Source organism: Acomys minous (genome assembly GCF_964271855.1).
Source record: "Acomys minous genome assembly, chromosome: 8".
NCBI classification, from domain to species: domain Eukaryota; kingdom Metazoa; phylum Chordata; class Mammalia; order Rodentia; family Muridae; genus Acomys; species Acomys minous.
This window is the reverse complement of record NC_140489.1, coordinates 16,426,620-16,448,682: the sequence shown is the minus strand read 5'-3', so window position 1 is coordinate 16,448,682 and position 22,063 is coordinate 16,426,620. Positions and strand designations below refer to the sequence as shown.

The 22,063-nt window shown below is 44.5% G+C and overlaps 1 protein-coding gene across 9 annotated transcripts in view; it reads left to right on the top strand.

The window, feature by feature from the left end:
* The window catches only part of UNC79 (unc-79 homolog, NALCN channel complex subunit), a 243,657-nt gene that overhangs the window by 115,842 nt on the left and 105,752 nt on the right, over positions 1-22,063 (top strand). For all 9 annotated transcript variants that reach the window (XM_084793187.1, XM_084793186.1, XM_084793181.1 and 6 more), the window contains exons 14-19: positions 759-989; positions 6,904-7,094; positions 7,613-7,736; positions 9,211-9,351; positions 11,361-11,582; positions 15,609-15,836. In XM_084793187.1, coding sequence (XP_084649313.1) covers positions 759-989; positions 6,904-7,094; positions 7,613-7,736; positions 9,211-9,351; positions 11,361-11,582; positions 15,609-15,836 — 1,137 coding nt within the window. The remainder of the gene's footprint in view (positions 1-758; positions 990-6,903; positions 7,095-7,612; positions 7,737-9,210; positions 9,352-11,360; positions 11,583-15,608; positions 15,837-22,063) is intronic.

Here is a 22,063-nt window from a genome sequence, read left to right as displayed (position 1 = left end):
ACAAGGACTATGTCTCCATGGTGATCGTTCTCTTCTGTGCTTGTACACAGTTCTTGGGGGGGGGGGGCGGAAATGACTACCAAAGTGGGAATTAATTGTTGCTGCCACATGTCTTGCTTCCAAGGATTTATTATATAGGAACACAGTGACTCTTATTGTTGGCAACCCTTTGAACGAAGGGACAGTGCTTTAATTAGTTAGGTAGTTAATTTTGTACTCTTGGAGTCTGCCAAGTGCTCAATAAACTGTCGTTTCAGAATGGATAAATATTGTTTCAAATTACTTATAATATGTTGACTTAGAAGGGATACTAGGGTATCAGAATTACTACTGATGCTATCTATATTTTTACCTGAATGTCATCTTTTGAGCATGGAATACATATGGATTTTTTAAATTGAAGATATTAGTGAAATATCACTTCATCAACTTAATCTTTTGGGAAAATTATTTTCTAGTCCAGGCTGCATAATGGAGTTACACCAGGAGAGCAATGCGTATTGGATGCTTAGAGGGTGCTACTGTGTCAATCCTAGGTGCTTAGAGGATGCTACTATGTCAATCCATGCATGCCTTTAGAGAGGACCACAGTCCTGGATAGATGCTAATCGTTTGTAACGTTGCTGGCTTTGACTATATCATTACACACACACACACACACACACACACACACACACACACACACACACACACCTTTACCTGCAATGGTTCTGTAAACCTGGGCGGAGCCTGAGCGAGGTCTGTTCTACCGACCCCAGGTGAGCCTCTGTACACCGAGCGAGAACACGCCCACGGAGAGTCTGGCTCGGCTGGTAGCCATGGTGTTTCAGTGGTTTCACTCTACGGCATATATGATGGACGATGAGGTCGGCAGCTTGGTGGAAAAATTGAAACCTCAGTTTGTGACCAAGTGGTTGAAGACAGTATGCGATGTCCGATTTGATGTCATGGTCATGTGCCTTCTTCCCAAGCCCATGGAATTTGCCAGGGTAAGTTGAGGTCACCCATCTGGACCTTGTTGTGAGGGAAGGCTTGGGGGGAAATGCTACCTTGGATTGTCCCTTTCTCTGTGTCAACAGCCAAAGAGTTTACCTCGGTGAGGTGGCATACACCTATAATCCCATAATTTAGGACGCTGAGGCAGGAGGATTGCTATGAGGTCATGGTGGCTTAGACTATATACAGAGAGTACCAGGCCAATCAGGGTTACTATGCCTCAAGGTTACCTTGTCTCAAAAAAGAAAAAAAAAATCTGCCAGGCATGATGGCACATGTCTGTAATCCCAGCACTCAGGAAGGCAGAGGCAAGCAGATCGCTATGAGTTTGAGACCAGCCTGGTCTACTAAGTGAGTTCAGGACAGCTGAAGCTACACAGAGAAACCTTGTCTCAAAAATCCAAGCCAAACAGCCAACCAAACCAACAAAAAAACACCCCAAACCAAAAAACAAGCAAAAAACAACCAAAATCCAAATCCAAACAAAACAAGCATGGCCAGTGTAATACTGACATCTTTGGTGATGCGCTGTTTTGGTGTTGGTTTGGAATGGGGGCAGATCAGCCTGATGGGATTATAAAATGTCTATAATAACTCAAGCATATGTCCATTTTTAGTGTTGCTTGTTTTTACTAAGAAAGAAAAGAAATGGTTTCTATGGGTTTGGGGCTCAGTTATTTCCTGGCTTGCAGCCAATGAGGAGACTCCCTGGCTTCATCTGTACTTCTAGATTATGGCAGAGTGACATGGACAGCACTTCTTACCGAAAACACCGAATCGTCACTTGGGCCTGCGCATGCCCAGTGGGTCTCTAAAAGCAGGGCAAAGCCTGGCATCTGTAGCTTCATTCTTATAGGTTTTCTTTGGGTCCACCGTGCCTCTGGGTGAGTTGTAATAATTATTTAGGCCCCTGCAAGGGCAAAGAAACCGAGGCTAAAAGCAACTCGAAGGAATTTTTCAAGTGGCCAACCACCCATTTTAAAGACACCTTGTTTACAGGTCTTTGTAATGGCTTCCTGAAGTCCCTGGGGACTTCTAAGAACCTTCTAAGATCAGCATTGCAGGAGACTACCCTGCGAGGGGACAGACTGCCCACCCCTCAATCAGGACAGACATCGCATGGGAAACAAGTCACCAACTTCCAGCCTGTGAGCTGACGGAGACTGCCTCCTGATGGCCTCCCTCCCACTCTCTGGGGCAAATTTCTCAACATGAATATCACACTCTGTATGAGCAGAACTGAGACAATGCTTGCCAAACCACAGTTTGGTTGAGGCTGCTCCACTGTGCAGACTTCACGGCCCCTGCCCCACGGAACCTCGGAGTTTACCAGTATTCCCATTGTGGCCATCCTGGACACCAAATCCCTTTTTTGTCTTCAACCATTACTTTGGTTTCTGGGATGAGTAGACAGTCCTGATTTGCTGGGGATCCTTCCCAATCCACTCCAGCTGCCCTAAATCAGCTTCTCATTGAAGCCTCTTGTGTTGGGATTCAGACCTGGGACAAGCAAGCGGACCTGGCCTCTGGGTTCTCCCAGCATCCCTCAGTCCCTACCTGTTACAGGGCTTGGTTGGCATACCCCGCCCTCTACCTTGAACTGTCCAGCCGAAGGGTTCTTCACTGTATAATCCAGACATTTTGGTTCCTTTCTCTTTGCATTTTCTCCCTCAACTCCTCTCCAGCTTTCTTTCTCTCTCTGCTTCCCCCCTTCTGTCTTTCTCTGCATAGCAAGTTCCCTGACCTCCTCCTGTGAGATCAGTGAAGCCACCCGAGAGCTGCCCCCAATGAGCCTGCTTTTATAGACACTTTAATTTGGCTTGAATTGACTCATTCCATGGGCAGAAAAGCACTATCACCCAGTTACAGTGGAAGTCCACACAATGCCATTTAAAATGCCAAGCATGGTTCCCAGACCTGCCAGAATCCTCCCCATGCGCTGGAGGACAAGTGTCTGTCTGCTTCTCCTCTTGCTGCCTCGGGCAAGCATTCGCTGTAGATGCGCAGTGGGGAAGACCCCCATAATTCTTCATTACAATCTAATTTGTGCCTCACCCAAAAAGGTGAAGGCTCAGAATCGGTTTTTGGCAGCAGGACGTGATTTTGTTTTTTAAAGTATCTTCTAGGCTTTATTTTTATTTGTGATTTTTTTCCTTTCAAAAAGACCTTGACATAATTTCCAGTTTAAAACGGTGCTGAAATGAGACATTTGAGGATAAGCCAAGAGTTACAGACCCTCTGCAGGAAGAGCTGGGATCCCAGGATTCAGACGGCTGAGCAGTTAGTGAGATAGGAAATGCTCCTCTCTTCTTTGGTGCCACCTACTGACTTGTTCGTAAAATTGCATCTTTACATGATGGACGGTTTCCAGTCTCTTCTTGAGTGGTAGAAGACTGGCCTGGTGTGACTCTGAGATGTCAGTAAGGCTTTAACCCTCCCAAAGTGGGTCCTACAAGGCAACCAACAGCAGATTGATGAGAAGAGAAGGGTTATTGGTGAAAAGAAGGAAGGGCGAGGAAACATTCCCTGGACAGTTAGCAATTTAAGATCTCTACAGCAAACTCAACATGGCTTTGTCTTTAAGAACAAGATGTGACTTTTTTTCAAAGTGGCTGGATTCTCAGGACACACTCTCTTTGGAGGGGGTAAATGGACATGCATTTTCAAAATCTTCTGCTTTTAGGCAGATATGGAAAGTTCAAACACGCTTTCTTTTTTGTTCTTTTAGCTCAAATATTTTCACATCAAGACAGTCTCTTAGCAATTTGGAATTTGAGTGTCCCTCATATCTCCTTCTCTATAACCTCCCTTGAGATCTTACCTGTAACAAAGATGCCAGGTGGACTGTGTGCAGGGGTGCTTCTGTCAGAACTGATGAGATAGAAAGCCTACAAAGGGGACAGAGGACGCAGTGAGCCCGAGGAGACATAGAGTAGAGATCTGTGGCTGGATGCATCGTAGACCTTGTTTCTGAGGCTGAGAAGCCAGGACTGGAGATTTATAGATGTTAGTGAAGCGAAGATACTAGCGTCACTGTGACACTCATTTCCTGTACGCAGCACGAATGTCATGGGTATTTGGTGAATTTCCTGAGGGCCTTGAACTGCTGTGATTAAGTCCTTTGAAGCTTAAGCCATCCAGTTTCAGCTTGTAGGCTTTGGGGCAATAGTATCCAATACTTTAAAAAAAAACCCTTTTATTTGTTTATTGCATGGTGGGGTTAGGGGGGATGTGCATGCAATGGCCTGAGTGTGGAAGTCAGAGGACAACCTGCCATAGTCCATTTTCTCCCTTTTTTACCTGTTGGTCTGGGAGATCCGTAGGCATGGCAGCAGACAACCTTTACATGCTGAGCATCTCATTGGCCCAAAACTCCCCCAGTGTCAATAAGACTGTGGACCACCAAGTTTAGTGCTCTGTTGATGCTGGGCCAGGAGGGCGGGAGAAAATTTAGACACAGATCATGGGATGGCTAGCGGTAAGAGTGCTTTGCCGTTCAAACATGAGAACCTCAGTTCAGGTCATGAGAACCCACGTGAAAGGCCACACGTGGCCACCACGTGTGCCACCTGTAATCCCAGTACTGGGGGTGGGCAGGGCAGACAGGAGGATGGCTGCATCTTACTGGCCACTAGCCTTGCACCAGGTTCGGTGAGAGACCTCATCTCAGGAGTAAGGTGGATACTGGTAGAGCAAGGTGCCTGACATCCCCTTCTGGATGCACACCACATAGACCTGCACAAACCACACGCACCTTCACACTCATACACTAGTCACAAAGGAAAAAAAACAGACAGTAATTAACGACAGTAATTAATGGGCAAAATGGCAGTAACATCTTGTACAAAAGGGTGTGGGGGCTGGTTCACCAGAAGACATACTAAGGAGAGGGGAGGGAAAAAATCATCCTTTAATGAGAGAATGCACGTATCCTTCCCAGAGCCCTCTCTTAATGCAACTGCCTATTGATCCTCTATTAAAAAATAGAAATAAAAGAGTCGCACATTTCATATTATAAGGCAAAGACTCAGAACTGTTGACTCTTTATTCATCATATTCTAGTAAGTAAAATATAGAATTTTTAATACCAGGCTTAAGACAGCTTAAACTTATAAATTAATATACTCTCTTGATTAGTTTTTCTCTTTTTATCTGGTGTTGAGATTGAACCCAGGCGTCATGCATGCTGGGCGAAGGATCTGTCCCTGAACTATGCCCCTTATCCCCCACAAATGCATCTCTTTCTATTCATTTACTTAACAATTTTTAGAGCTTCTTTGAAAAAAAAAAAAAAAAGACTGTGGCAGACTACGTAAAGTAGAGGAAAATAGGATTCTGTACCACTGTGCTGTGCTTAAAGGAAGCCTGCAGGAGAGAGTGTGGCAGTAGGAACTGTGTCTCTCTGTAGACAAGAGCAACTGCACTTTAGAAAGGGTAGTTTTCATCGCTGTTCATCACAGTAGGAGTGCAACTTTGTAGTTACAGCCCACATGGGCTCTGGAGGTCCACGGCAGAATAGTTCAAATTCAGCCTATGGTCAGTATCTCCACCTACCTGTAAGTGCTTGTGGTGGTGGTTGTGGTGGTGATGGTGGTGGTGGTGGTGGTGGTGGTGGTGATGATGGTGGTGATGGTGGTGGTGATGGTGGTGGTGGTGGTGGTGGTGATGATGGTGGTGATGATGGTGGTGATGATGGTGGCGATGGTGGTGGTGATGGTGGTGGTGGTGATGGTGGTGGTGGTGGTGGTGGTGGTGATGATGATGGTGGTGATGGTGGTGGTGATGGTGGTGGTGGTGGTGGTGGTGGTGGTGGTGGTGATGGTGGTGGTGATGATGGTGGTGATGATGGTGGCGATGGTGGTGGTGATGGTGGTGGTGGTGATGGTGGTGGTGATGATGATGGTGATGGTGATGGTGGTGGTGATGATGGTGGTGGTGGTGGTGATGATGGTGGTGGTAATGGTGGTGATGGTGGTGGTGGTGATGATGGTGGTGGTGGTGGTGGTGATGATGGTGGTGATGATGGTGGTGATGGTGGTGGTGATGATGATGGTGGTGGTGATGATGGTGGTGGTGGTGGTGGTGATGATGATGGTGGTGGTGGTGATGGTGGTGGTGGTGATGATGGTGGTGATGATGGTGGTGGTGGTGGTGGTGGTAATGGTGGTGATGGTGGTGGTGGTGATGATGGTGGTGGTGGTGGTGGTGATGATGGTGGTGGTGGTGGTGATGATGGTGGTGGTGATGGTGATAGAGCTTAGCAGAAAGTTCTCCAAAGAAGAAACACAAATGGCCACTTTTTAAATGAACACTTTAAAAAGTATCCAACATGCTCAGTCATTACAGAAGTGCAGATTCGAAGCTCTTTAAGATTTGGTGGTGGTGATGACACCCTTACTTCCAGCGCTCAGGAGGCAGAGGCAGGGGGATCTCTGTGAGTTTGAGGCCAGCCTGGTCTACAGAGTGAGTTCCAGAACAGCCAAGGCTACACAGAGAAACCTAACCTCAGACCCACCCCAGAAAAGATTCTGCCTCACACCAGTCAGAATGGCCAGCGTCAGCAATACAAGTGGCAATGAACGCTGACGTGGCTGTGGGGCAAGGGGAGCCCTCACGCTCTGCTGGTGGGAGTGGAAGGTAATGCAGCCTCTTTGGAGTTCTGTCTGGAGGTTTCTCAAGAGCTAGAAATAGAATTGCCATAGTTGTACCACTACTGGGCGGTTCCCGGAAGGACCCAGCGTCTTCCCACAGAGATACTTCTGTATTCGCTGATCCATCTTAATGGTGACGTGGATGTTCTCTGGACACTCTTGGCTGGTGCCTCGGACTTGTCCTAGGCCTACTCCCTTCCAAGAAGCCCTTGAATTTAATTGGGAGGAGTCTGATGGGTTCTTCTGCCTTTGTCAGGTTGGCGGATACTGGGACAAGTCCTGCAGCACAGTGACTCAGTTGAAGGAAGGTCTCAACAGGATCCTGTGCCTGATTCCTTACAATGTGATCAGCCAGTCCGTGTGGGAGTGCATTATGCCCGAATGGTTGGAAGCCATCCGGACAGAAGTCCCCGATAACCAGCTAAAGGAATTCAGGGAAGTATTAAGGTGGGTAAGTAGTTTAATGAAGTCACTAATTGTAGCGATACCTAACACTCAGGAGCGTGTACTGCGTGCCAGTGAGCGTCTTATATAGTCTACCCATCCTGTGCAGTGAGGTGGAACGCTCAGATGAGACGCTGCCAGGAACTGAGCTAAGATGATTTGAATCTATTCAGAAAAGGACTTGTTCTCACAGGGTAATAAATGCCCCTTTGTTCATCTTTGGGTGTGGTTGATGGGGTATATTGGGAAAGTGTAAAGGGAAATGTCATTAGATGCTGGGGTTGTTCCTTCTGCTAAGGATGAACACTAATGCAGTGTTATCACAACCATACACTCACTTCTATTTAATGATGGAAACTCTCCTCTTAAAGTAGCAGAAGACATGAATGCCTGGCGAGAACACACAGTAATTAGTCTGAAGACCTTAGCTCTCCGAGGCTATAGTTAGAAACACTTTGGTGACAGCAGAAGTCTTTGGTGTGTACCCCTCGATCACTTACTTTTGTTGTTCTGCTTTTCAGCAAAATGTTTGACATAGAGCTGTGTCCTCTGCCGTTTTCAATGGAAGAGATGTTTGGTTTTATTAGTTGTCGGTTTACAGGATATCCCGCCACTGTGCAGGAGCAAGCACTACTCTGGCTTCATGTAAGTGAATGATGCCACCATTCTGAGGTGACTTCCAGCCACTGAGCTTTAGACAGCCAAGAGGAGGGGGAGGAGTTTTTGCAGAGACCCTAAATATTTGTGTTTATGAAAGTTTGCTGCAGACCCATGTCACAGGTGCGGAGATAAGCGGTTACAATTTAGAGACATGTAGCTGTCGTGAATAAATATAAATGTATTCAGTAATATTATCAAATTTCATAGGGCCTTTTGGGTCTTGCGTTTGACTAGGGGTCCGGGCCTCAGAGAGATTGCCTTGACTTGGGAAAGGTTGAGACGTACTCACAGAGAGAATGGTTTGTGCTGTCCCCTCACTCCGGGATGATTTCCTCTTCTGTCACCATAATGATCACAGACTTAATCTTTTAAAGCCTGCTTCACAAATTACCTCCGCTCAGGTTTTCTGTATGTAGTTCGCTGTCCACCCAGATCATGGCTCCTTCCTGTAGCATCTGACAGGTTCTTCTTGTGAATTTTGTCCTTTCCAGTAGATTTTTAAAAAACTTCACAGCCCTCCCTAGCCTTTCCCCGTAGCATTTGGATATACATTTTATTTAGTGAACATTCACTTAAAAAAAGATATGAAATTGAATACCTCCCATGAAGTCTTAGGCAGTTTCACAAAATGAGGGCAGACTTAATGTTTAATTATTATGATCACAGATACTTTTTTTTTAAAGTTTGCTTTTTATGGTGCTGGGCACTGACCTCAGAGCCTTCTGCGCTGCTCTGAAGGCAAGTGCTGCACTGGACAGTGTCAAAGCACTGGCCTGACCGTTGAAGAGAGTGGACAAGATAGGCCTCAAACCTGACTCAGGATAGTTGTGGGATTTCAGAGCTCTTGTGGCATACACCCGGATAATGACTGGGTTAGACACGGGTCTTCTCATCTTTTCTTGCTTCAAGCAGCTGACAGTGGGAGAGATGGTGCCAGTAATTAAATCCTGTGAAAGTGGCAGTCGTTTTCAGAAATCCCTGAGGAAAGTTCTAAGGGGAGTGGAGGCTGGGTTTATTCTGTGTGTAGAAAAGGAGCATGGCTCTTCAGGAAGTCCATTGCAGATGAGGTATATTTGCCCCAAGAGGACACGAGCTTGTACCAGAGGGCAAGACACCATGCAGCATTCGGCCAGACTTAGGGTGGGCTGGGCCCAGTGCTGCAGCCGATCTTCGCTGAGGGAAACAGTCCCACAGTGCGTGTGGAGAGAGGAGGGCCCAGTGTTAAGGGAGACAGTGGAAAGAGCACAACAGCATACAGGACAGTGGGGAGGGGGATGTGGAAATTTCAAAGATAACCGACTTCCTTGGTGTGAAAGTTGAAAATGGCTGTTTTCATATGTGTATGCCCTTACATTCAATAGTTTATTTAAAGAAAATGTTAACTTTGCTTGTCTGAGTTTTAAAATGTACTTTTTTTGTTTGTTTGTTTCCGGGGCGGGGTATATGCATTTTCCCTCAGGTATTATCGGAATTAGATATCACAGTTCCACTTCAACTCTTGATAAGTATGTTTTCCGATGGTGTTAATTCTGTCAAAGAATTGGCAAATCAAAGAAAATCAAGAGCCAATGACCTGGCAGGGAACCTCGCATCTCGAAGGGTAATTATTGCTGCGACTGCTCTTGTCCTGTTCATTAAACTTCAGGAAAGCTCTGTCAGCTAGTCTGGCCTTGACAGTAGCATCCTCAGAAATCTCTTTGGAAAGACTGTATCACATTCCATTCCATGAAAGTTTTAACCACATTAAATATGGAAACGTTTGTTAAAGACAGGCTTGGTGTAGCCTTTAATCAGTAAGTTTCTGTTCTCATTTTCTTTTTACTTTTTCTTTTCTTTCTTTCTTTCTTTTTCTTTTTCTTTTTTTTTTTTTTTTAACCCTCTCTTAACATTGAGAGAACAAGAGACTAATTTTTTGGCTTATATTCTTCCTCTTGGGGTGAGGTGTCTTCCCGGAAAGCAGGGATTCTTTTCTAGCTACTGGCGGATCAGTAGTTCACGTCGAGTGAAGAGCTGGGGTGGCTGACTTGCTTTTGTTTTTGCCATTGTGTTTTGAGAAGACACAGTCAATTGCTGGAGTCTTTGGGTGCCCTTAGTGTCTGTCAGTCAGCTGAGGTCTTTATTGCGTCCCTGTGGGTGAGAAGAGTGCCTAAGGATGGCTGGCGTGCTTTATAACATGTCCATGGAGGACCTGGAGGAGTTTCTACAGGTGGAGGGATGTTCTCAGACCATGAGCAGCTCCTGAGAGGCAAATGCCATCATCTCTGCTTGGCAAGCCTGTCCCCAGAAAGCTCCCACGACTATTCCACTGACATCTGGGGATCAGAAACCCTAGCAAGGTCATGGGATCATAGTTTGTACTCAGTGCTTTATTTATTTATTTATTTATTTATTTATTATTTAATTTATTTATTTATTTATCTATTTATTTATTAAGAGGGATCATTGCTTGCCTGTCTGAGAGGGACCAGCAGCCCATCTTGTTTCCTTCCTATTTCAACTCCAAGGTTGTAGAACAAGCTCAGGACGTACAACACTTCATTCTGGGCAGCGTTCACAGTGAACAGCATCACAGGGTTGTAAGAACCCTTTACCCTCACTTTAGAATTGCTTAACCTTAGACCCAGTGAAGTGGCACTGTAAACACGTATTCCGACTCACAAGGGCTGATCTTCTCTACCTGGAACTCAGTAGTACTTGTGGCACTTCCTGGTTACTAGACTGGTCCTTAGGAGATAAAACAGGAGTTTAGAATGATATGCTGGCCAGGGCTCCCCCACAGAAATCATCACTCAGAGTAAAAAAGGGGAGGTTTCAGCGGGGGGTCCTCCTGGTAGGTGATGAGAGCTGTTAAAGGCGCAAGAAGGACAATGAAATGCCCACAGTGACAGCTCAGTCAGAAGCCACTGTCCCTGCAGGCCTGAAGGGTAAGGAACTCCCGCAGCCGTCTAGGTGGCTGACTGAGGTCGCCTTAGAGCGATGACGTCAGATGCACTGCAGAGCAGGCAGAGGTGGCAAGAAGCATCCCTCCCTCTTGCCCCTGCAGCCTTGGTGTTCTTCTGGTACCTGCCATTGACTGAACCCACCTGGACACCAGGCAGCAGAGGAGCCAGGCGAGACCCAGTGGAGAGCATAGAAAAAAATCACAGTGAAGGCCTCAGGAGGGATGTGGGTGGGGACACAGCCCGAACCGCCGGTCCAGCTTGTCTTTTCTCATTATAATCTCAGGGGCCATTCTGAAATCCTTCCGACCTAGAAGTCTGCATTTATAATTCTAAAAATTATCCTAAACTATTTTACTTTATAATTTCTCACTCTCAACCTGTTTCCAGAAAGTTAGCCACTGTAGTTTGTTGTGGCAGCATTTGATGGGATGAAAGTGATGGCAGACACCTTCATTGTTGACACAGCTAGGAGAAAAAGATGGACGCTTTCCTGCCTTGCTTATATACTGTATGGTAATATCACGTAGGGAGGTACAGATGCCTGTGTGAGTCCGCTTTGACAGAAGGCAGCGCCTTCTCTAGGGTCCTCAGACACCTCAGATGACACATATAGAGCCTTTGGAGCCATCATGAGGTCATTTGCCTTTGCTGGTGTGTTTTCTTGCAGGTGAGTGTCGCCTCTGATCCTGGTCGCCGAGGTCAGCACAATATGTTGAGTCCGTTTCATAGTCCTTTCCAGAGTCCTTTCCGGAGTCCCATGCGTAGTCCGTTCCGTAGCCCTTTCAAGAATTTTGGACACCCAGGAGGAAGGACTATTGATTTTGATTGTGAAGATGATGACATGAATCTAAATTGTTTCATCCTCATGTTTGACCTTCTCCTAAAACAGGTAGTGGAAGCATGAGATTCCTTTAGTTCCCAGGTTGGGCATAGAGGACCCTTGCCTGATGATGCTGTCTAGTGCGTGGGCCTCTTTGCTCTCGCTGGCACGGGGCAGCATCACTTAAGACTTCTGCAAGCTCTTTGGGAATCTCTTAAGGAGTGTAAAAAATGACTTGTGTGACTCTCTGCAGTGTCACTGACATGTGAAAAGTGACCTGAATTTTAGAGATCTTTTTCTGGTTGAGTAAGTTGGATAAAAGAACTGGCTGCTGCTATTGTTGGGAGGGTCACAGCACACTTTTGTGGCGATGGGGATAGTTTGGGTATGTTTTATAAACTGGCTTCTGAAGGGAGTTTTGAAAGCTGAAAAGGCTCTCATAAGGAGCACATTTCTTTGTAACTTAAAAGTTTGAAGTCTTAATCCCAGAACTCAGATGGGAGGCAGAGGCAGGTGAATCTCTGTAAGTTTGAGGCCAGCCTAGTCTATAAAGCAAGTCCAGGACAGCCAGGGCTCCTGTCTTGAAAAACCAAAAACCAAAGTAAAAAATAAAATTATTTTGGACTTGCAGAAAATTGCAAGAATAGTCCAAAGAATCCCCTACCACTCTCTCTTATAACTTTTCAGATGTCTCTGGCTCCTGTTTTCTTAATGAGTTGTTTTGACAGTAACTTGCAAACATGATATCTCTACACAATTCAGAGTGTATTTTTAAATAACACTTTCTTATGTAGCCACACTGTCAAAGTCACAAAGTATTATTATCTCCCTTGTGGATTTTTTTTAATTTTAAAGTTAATATAAATGTCATATTTGTAGCAAAACAAAAGATAAGACCCGGTGTGGTGGTGCATGCCTTTTATCCCAGCACTCATGGAGGCAGAGGCAGACGGATGAGTTCAAGGCCAGCCTGGTCTACAAAGTGAGTCTAGGACAGCCAGGGATACACAGAGAAGTGATGTTACAAACAAGCAAGCAAACAAACAAACCAAATATAAACTCAGCCTAATTAAAAAAATTTTAAATTCTATGTATGTATGTGTGTATATATCTATGTATGTATGTATGTATGTATGTGTGTGTGTATGTATGTATGTATGTATGTATGTATGTATCTATCTATCTATCTATCATCTATCATCTATCTGTGTGTAGGGGATTTTGCCTGCAATTGTGTGCCTGGTTCCCATGAAGGCCAAAATAGGGCATCAGAGTCCCTGGAGCTGGAATTACAGATGGCTCTGCCCCACCATGTACTGGGATTCAAAGCTGGATCCTCTGGAAGAGCAGCCAGTGAACCTAACCACCAAGCCATCTCTCTAGTTCCCAGAGCCTGTAACACAGTTATTTATTCTGCTTTCTAGCCTCTCTCTCTCTCTCTCTCTCTCTCTCTCTCTCTCTCTCTCTCTCTCTCTCTGTCTCTCGATGAAGTATGGTCTAACTCTATATTTCTGCTGGCTTAGTGCTCACTATGTACACCAGGCTGACCTTGAACTTGCAGCAGGGCTCCTGTCCCATCCTCTCAAGTGTTGACATTGCAGGCAGGTGCCACTGTGCTTGGAGACATGGGGACTTTTCACCCCTGTGATGCTCGTGATGGCAGTCAGAGCTCCTCACACAGCTAGGCGGGCGCTGTCCCACTGAGCGGTGTCCCCAGCCCTTCAGCATTGGCTAGATCAGTTCCCCAGTCCCTGATTTCTTTTGATAATGGAGTCCAATTATTTTGTAGAATGTATTCCAAATATAATTTGCTTTAATTTTCCATATGAATTGATTTGAGCCACACATTTTTTTTTGGGCAGGGAGCACACACACATGATATTGTATCTTCTTTATTTATTGTATCGAGGCAGGGGCCTAGAGAGATGGTTCAGCACTTAGGAGCATTTGCTGCTTTCCCAGAGGACCTGAGCTCAGTTCCTGGCACCCATATCAGGCTGCAGGGGACCCAGTCCCCTCTTGTGGCCTCCAGGTGTACTGCATGTCCTGCCCCTGACACATATACACACAATTAAACAGAACAAAACAAACAACCAAAACACCCGCCAAACCCAAGAGACATAGATGCACTGTTGAGTTTGGTTAATGTGATCGCTGCCAGTTTCTCCACTAGTAAGTTAGTATAGTGCTGCATTGTACCTCCCGCCCCTCCCACTCCCGGGGGCTCAACATCCAAGATCCAGCCACAATCAAGGACAAAAACAGTTGGGAAAGATCATTGCATCGTTTCTGAATATGCACAGCCTTATCTTCCTCTCCTTACGTAAGCCATGCAGCAAAACAGCTGTTCATACAACACCTAACAGAGAGATGAACTACAGCCCAGGAGGTGTACATATGCATGTTATATGTAGATACTGCTGTGTACACATCCTGTGCCATTTCCTGTAAGAGACTCGAACATGCATGGATTTCGGTGTCTGCCTCCACTTTACCTTCTGTAATTAGTATGTAACCCGTGTAAATGAATTCTTATTTCTTCTTAGACTCTCAACTATGTGCTTTAGCCCAATGGATAGTTTATGCCTTGATCAATTACTATTGCAATGGCTTCCAAATTATAATATTCCAAGTCTGTCACTTTTTCCTGTCCTTGCTGGTGTGTAGTGTCCCAGTAGAGGAGCCGTAGTTCCTTCCCTGCTGCTTATGTTACGTTTTACTGATTATTTCTGTGCCTGTGAGTTCATATAATCTGCTGCTATGATTATTTATTCTGCTGCCCAGGCTACTCTGTGTTTGGCTAGTGGGGACTTTAAGACGACTCTATGCTCTTTTTTGTTTATTTGTTTTTTGAGACAGGGTCTCTCTGGGTAGTCTTGACTGTCTTGGAACTTGCTCTGTAGACCAGGATGCCCTCAAACTTATAGGGATGTACTTGCAACTGCTTTCTGGGTGCTGTGATTAAAGGCATGTGCCACCACTGCCTAGCCTGTTCTTTTTTTTTTTTTTTTTTTTTTTTTGAGACAGGATCTCTTTGTGTAACCCCAGCTGTTCTGGAACTCTCTTTGTAGACCAGGCTGGCCTAGAACTCACAGAGATCTGCTTGCCTCTTCCTCCCTAGTGCTGGGAGTGCCACCACACCTGGCTGAAATAAAAACTTTTTTGTTTATTTTTTTCATTTTTATGTGCATTGGTGTTTATGTCTTTGTGAGGATATCAGATCCCCTGGGACTGGAGTTACATACACTTGTGAGCTGCCATGTGGGTGCTGGGAATCGAACTGGGGTACTTGGGAAGAGCAGCCAGTGCTCCTAACCTCTGAGCCACCTGTCCAGCCCCTGGCCTGTTCTTTTAACACGTTCGTATTGTTCTCTTTCTTTCTTGTTTGTGGTATTGGGACTCAAACCTGAGGTCTTGCACGTTTGGATGTATGCACTCCACCACTGAGCTACACTCCTAGCCTTCCACATTCCTGTACGATAGTTCCTTACTTTCTGGCAGCATGAGATTTCCCAGTCTCTTCTCTGTCTCAACTCTGAAATTAGCCACTTCTCCAAGGAACCCTGGTTCCTTTTGTTGGGTAATAGTACTTAGAAACTAAGATCTGGACAATAGGTAAGACAACATTTTTTTAAATGTGTAAAATCACACAAAATGATACGTTTATTGAAATTTCTCTTAGAGCTGGGTGTGGTGATGCACACTTTTAATCCCAGCACTCGGGAAGCAGAAGCAAGCTGACTTCTGTGTTTGAGGCCAGCCTGGTCTACAGAGCAAGTCCAGGATAGCCAGGGCTACACAGAGAGACCCTGTCTCAAAAAATACTAAACTAAACTAAACAAACAAATAAAAGCCTCTCTTAATGTTACATATGTTTTTAAGGGTGGTCTCTATACTTTATGTTGTCTTTATATTAGTTTTAGATGGATGCTAGAGAGCAGTATGTCTTTGTGGCTTTTAAGCCTGTGTTGTTTTATAATATCTTAATTATCAACAAGTACTATGCCAATGGAATGTTGGATAAAGGACCAAACTCTGTCTTCTTTTTCTTCCTTCCCCTCTCTCTTTCTCTATGTCCTCTTGTGTGTCTTTCAGATGGAGTTACAAGATGACGGCATCACAATGGGTTTAGAGCACAGTTTGTCAAAGGACATTATTTCCATCATAAACAATGTCTTCCAGGCCCCTTGGGGGGGCTCCCACAGCTGCCAGAAAGACAAGAAAGCAAAGGAGTGTAGTTTGTGTCAGTCCAGCATCCTCTGCTACCAGCTTGCTTGTGAACTCCTGGAGAGATTAGCTCCCAAAGAAGAAAGCCGGCTGGTGGTAAGCCACTGAAGCAACGAGATGGCTCATGGTTAACAAAACCAGTGCCATTGGAGTGTGTGTGTGTGTGTGTGTGTGTGTGTGTGTGTGTGTGTGTGTGTGTACCTCTTATCTAGGATAGGAGATGGAGCCGCGGGATACAGGATGCTTGTTAAGTGGCTTGTGCTGAGTGTCTGCAGCTCCATTCACAGAGTTTTCACGAGCACAGAGCATTACTGGTATCCCTAAAGGACTTTTCTCACTCAGGTATTTTTAAATTAAGTTTAAATAATATTGAACATAGTACATTATGCAATTAAATAGTAAGTAGCTTGTGTGTGGATACTGAGGCAAGGAGCTCACCTTCTTCATCAACAATGAAAAAAACCCATTCATTCCCCTTTCTGGCTATGTTAATATTTTGCTTTCCGGGAGAATCGTGTAAAGAATTGACAGCTGGCATGCACCACACTTCAGTGACTCCTTACGTTAGCTGTTTTCTGATAGCATATTTAAAGGACATACATATCGCCGAAAATACCTTCCAGCTATCAAAGGTAGATAAAGCTGAATTATCTGAGCTACCACCTGCCTTCCTCTGGGTTTTTTTTTTTCTCCTAATTGTTTAGGGTCAAAAGATACTTCTCTAAAAACAAAACAAAACAAAACAAAACAAAACAAAAAAAACCCCAACACTTTCTCAAGTATCACATAAAGCAATAAGTGTGCCTTCAGCTGCAGACTGTTGAGCTCCTTAGTCCTGTCTTAATATAATATTATGTCTTTTAACACAGCCATTGGATACTTACCTTAAAATTGTCTCTCCATCCTCCATTGTCCTAACTATTCCCTGCTGTCTGCTGCTCTGAGCTCAGGTGGTTTCGATCCCTCATGCGAGTGAAAAAAGCTTACATTTGCTTGCTGTGCCTTATTCATTACCATAGTGTAATGTTTTTCCAGGTTCATTCTTGTCAACTTGTCGGCATATAATAAAATTTAATTGAAAAACAACCAAACCAAAACCAAAATAAAGCCAGCCATAGGAACAGATGGTGAGGAAATAGAAATTGAAGCCAAGAACTCTTGGGCCTGTCTGGAGGTATAGCTCAGTGGTAGAGTGTCTGCTGGTGTGCACAAAGCCCCGAGTTCTAGCCCCAGCACTGAAAACAAACAAACAAACAAAACCAAATGCGGAGTCTAATTGGGAGCATACTTAAGTAAGTGGAAAACCACAGGTCAGTATAACAAGGGTTATATCAAGATAAGAGCAAAGTGGCCATGGGGACATAGAGGAGGGAGCTTGCAACTAGTGTCAGGGGATGTGATGGGACCACGAGCGAAGATGAGCCCTGAGTTTATATGTGCAGTGAAGCCAACGACAAGAAGCTGGTAGAAAATAATTCAGACATAGGGAATTTCTGCCCAAATGATAGATGGGCTTTCATCATCTCTCAAAGGGCCCACCTGGTCCCACCTCAGTGTCACAATGGGGACAATCTCAACAGGGCTTACAGGGAACACACTTCTATGATCCTTAAAGAGAAAGGTTGGAAAGAAATAAATGCTTTGAAGCAATGTACTCAAATTCTGGAGAAAAACAGAATTATTAAAAGGGGGAAAAATAGCCGGGTGTGGTGGCGCACGCCTTTAATCCCAGCACTTGGGAGGCAGGCGGATCACTGTGAGTTCGAGGCCAGCCTGGTCTACAAAGTGAGTCCAGGACAGCCAAGGCTACACAGAGAAACCCTGTCTCGAAAAACAAACAAACAAACAAACAAACAACAACAACAACAACAAACAACCAAAAAACAAAAACAAAAGGGGGAAAAATGGAGGAAGAGATGACCAGAGGTGAATCTTCAAAAGAAACTAGAGATGTGACAGAAAAACTGAGGGTCATGAAAACAAAGAAACCAAGGCAGGAGACAGCGCCCAACAGGATGGAACACTGAGCGTCAGTATTGATCCTGCAATCAGAGGGTCCTCTGTGCCCTTGGGGATGGTGGTGACCAGGGAAGGAAGGCAGAGCCTTTACAGTATGAGAACAAAGTCACCTGAGGAAGTACTGTGTGCTCCTCGGCACAAAGCTGTCCTTCACTGTCTTCTTAGCAGGTTTAGATCATCTAAGGCAAAGAGGGAAATCGAGCACAAATGCAGAGGAACCGAGCCACCCCGAACAATCCTTCCTGTCTCTAAGGCTTCTCTCAATGGTCGAATCCTTAAGATACATTTGGAGGTGAAGCTAAGGATTCTGCCTTTCTTTGACATTCAACTGGAAGAGATGCTCTTGAGATGTCTGTTCTGAAACATGCTCTCTGCTGCCTGCCCTGGGCACCCTAGGTCTCTTATCCTCTTCCTGGATAAAGGGGAGAGGACACAGTGAAATGGAAACATGGAGGATGGGCTGGCAGAAGACTAGTTTGCAAGGCAGGTTGTGCTAGTCCTGTCGCAGTATCAGATTTGCGGATTACAGGTTCTTGTAAGACAAATGGCCAACAGCAGGCAACTGTCTACATAAAACTCAGTGTACAACGTGACTGGCTAGCCTGTTTCTAGGTGGCCTAGGATCAGGGCCAGCCTTGGGAAAGCTGTGAAGCTGGCAAAGGTATTTTCTAGAGACCTTGACTGCGTTCATTTTCTTTGCCAGTTAAAGAATTAAAGGGCAGAAAAATTCTCCAGTGCAGAGAGTAACAGCAGGGGAAATCTCAGACACAGAAGATAGAACCAGCAGGTAAAGAAAGAGACAGGCTTATGTTAGAAGTGAGAAAACACAACACACATGCACACACACACAGAAATAGATAGATAGATAGATAGATAGATAGATAGATAGATAGATAGATAGATAGATAGATAGTCAGTTTGAACAAAGACAGGAAAGCTGATGGGCCCAAAACTTTGCCTTAAATGTGTCACCATCAGGCCTTGAACTTGCCTAACTTGTCCACAGTAGGGAGCCCTGCTGCAGGTAAAGAAGCCCACCAGACCTTTAGACCTTTGTCTCTGGTCAGGAGTAGGAAGAAGCCAGAAGTTTTTCATCTTTATTATCCATTGTGGCCTCTCTTTCTATCTCTGCCTTCCATGATCTGTCTGACTCCTAGCTCCCCACTGTCAGCTGCAGTGTTAGCACTACTTCCTTTCCAGTGTCCTTTATCCCACCAATCTTTATCTATTTGTTTCGAATTGGCTGACAAATAATTTTCTTTAAAACATTGTTTGTAGCCAGACAGGGGTGGCGCACGCCTTTAAATCCAGCACTCGAGAGGCAGAGGCAGGCAGATCGCTGTGAGTTCGAGCCCAGCCTGGTCTACATAGTGAGTTAAGGACAGCCAAGGCTACACAGAGAAACCCTGTCTCAAAAAACCAAAACAAACAAACAAAAAAAAAACATTGTTAAAGTATTAGCCAGAAGGATAATTTCTAAAGAGGATATTTAAAGATAAAACTGGGCACAAGGCCTGTGGATCTGGACACAGTGGGGCCTGCACAAACTGATGCTCCAGCCAAGGACAATGCAAGCAGAGAACCAAGACCCCCCCCCCCCCCGTTCAGATGTAACGGATGGAATGCTGATTCTCCACGGGGGAGGTTGAGGGGGGACTGTTGCTGAACCTCCGACACGCACTCCGGTGCCCACAATTTGGTCACTGACCCTTGGTAAGACGGCCTAGAGAGCACACAGAGGATGGGGATGCAGGCTGCCCTGATGAGACAGGCTGTCGCCAGACAGTTGGGGTAGGAGGGCTCCCTTATCAGAGGTCTAGGGGAGGGGGCCAGGCAGAAGAGGAAGGGAGGGTAGGAATGGGAAGATAAGAGGGAGGGGATGGCAATCGGGATGTAATGTGACTAAATTATAATAATTAAAATATACATCTAAAAAAAACTGGGAAAAGAAAAACAAAAAATAGCTAGGGATTAGATATTTAAATAATACACATACCCTGCACTAGGAGGCTCAGCTAGGGTGACCCCTATACACTTCCTGGGGCCTCTTCTATCCTAGGTCTCTGGCAAATCCTAGAGATGCCCCCCCCCACCTACAATGTTCTCTCACTTGGTCTGCTCTCCCTACCCCTACTCCTCACCCCTGCTCCCCTCCATCCACCTCCAATGCCTATTTTATTTCCCCTTTTGAGTGAGATTCAAGCTTCCTCCCTTGGGCCCTGTTTGTAACTTAGCTTCTTTGGGTCTGTGAATTGTAGCATGATCATCCTGTTCTCTATGGCTAACACCCATTTATAAATGAGTATATACCACACAGGTCATTTTTATTTGGGTTACCTCATTCGGGATGATCTTTTCTAGTTCCATCTATTTGCCTGCAAATTGCATGGCATCTTTGTTTTTAATAGCTGAGTAGTATTCCATTGTGTAAACGTACCACAGTTTCTTTATCCATTCTTCAGTTGAAGGACATCTAGGTTGTTTCCCGATTCTTGCTATTATGGATAAAGCTGCTATGCGTGTGGTGGAGCAACCTTTGGGTATATGCCCAGGAGTTATATAGCTGGGTCTTAAGGTAGAGCTATTCCCAGTTTTCTGAAAAACTGCCAGATTTCCACAGCGATTGTACAAATTTGCACTCCTACCAGCAATGGAGGAGTGTTCCCAATTCTCCACAGTCTTGCCAGCATGTGCTGTTGGTTGAGTTTTTGATCATAGCCATCCTGATAGGTGTAAGATGGAATCTTAGGGTTGTTTTGATTTGCACTTCCTTGATGACTAAGAATGTTGACCATTTCTTTAAGTGCTTCTTGGCCATTCCACATTCCTCTGTTGAGAATTATCTTTTTAGCTCTGTACCCCATTTTAAAACGAGATTACTTTGGTTTGTTGGTGTCTAATTTTTTGTTCTTTATATATTTTGGATATTATGCCTCTGTCAGATGTGGGGTTGGTGATATCTTTTCCCGTTCTATAGGCTGCTGTTTAGTCCTACTGACTGTCCTTTGTCTTGCAGAAACTTTTCAGTTTCATGAGGTCCCATTTATTAATTGTTGATCTTAGTGTCTGAGCTGTTGGTGTTCTGTTCAGGAAGTTGTCTCCTGTGCCAAAAGTCTACTCCCCGCTATCTCTTCCATTAGATTTGATGTATCGGGTTTTATGTTGTGGTCTTTGATCTACTTGGACTTGAGTTTTGTGCAGGAGGATAAATATGAATCTATTTGCATTCTTCTACATACAGAGCTCCAGTTAGACCGGCACCATTTGCTGAAGATGCTTTCCCCTCCCCATTGTATGGCTTTGGCTTCTTTCTCAAAAATCAAGTTTCTGTGGATGTGTGGGTTTATTTCTGGATCTTGGATTCGATTTCATTGATCAACCTGTTGGTTTCAATGCCAACACCATGTGGTTTTAATTACTATTGCTCTTTGGTACAGCCTGAGATCAGGGATGGAGATACTCCCAGAAGTTCTTTTATTATACAGGATTGTTTTAGCTATTCTGGTTTTTTTTGTTTTTCCATATGAAGTTGAGTATTGTTCTTTCAAGGTCTGCAAAGAATTGTGTTGGAATTTTGTTTTTTAATATTTATTTATTTATTTATTATGTATACAGTATTCTGCCTGCACACCAGAAGAGAGTACCAGATCTCATTATAGATGCTTATGAGCCACTGTGTAGTTGTTGGGAATTGAACTCAGGACCTTTGGAAGAGCAGACAATGCTCTTAACCTTTGAACCATCTCTCCAGCCCCTGTGTTGGAATTTTGATGGGAATTGCATTAAACCTATAGATTGCTTTTGGTAAGATGGTCATTTTTACTATGTTAATCCTACATGATGAGCATGAGAGATCTTTCCATCTTCTGATATCCTTTTGAGAAAATCAACAAGAGAGACAAACCCTTAGCCAAACAAACTAAAAGACAGTGAGACAATATCCAAATTATCAAAATCAAAAATGAAAAGGGGAACATTACAACAGATACTGAGGAAAGCCAAAGAATCGTTAGATCTTACTTCAAAATCCTATACTCCAAAAAATTGGAAAATCTATATGAAAAGGATGATTTTCGTGGTAGAGCCCACTTACCAAAGTTAAATTGAGATAGGCAAGCAATTTAAATAGTCCTATAACTTCTAAAGAAATAGAAGCAACCATTAAAAGACTCCAAAAAAAAAAAAAAAAAAAAAAAAAAAAAAAAAAAGCACAGGGGCAGATGGCCAGTGCAAAATTCTACTAGATATTTCAAGAAGAGTGACTACCAATACTCCTCAAACTATTCTACAAAATAGAAAGAGAA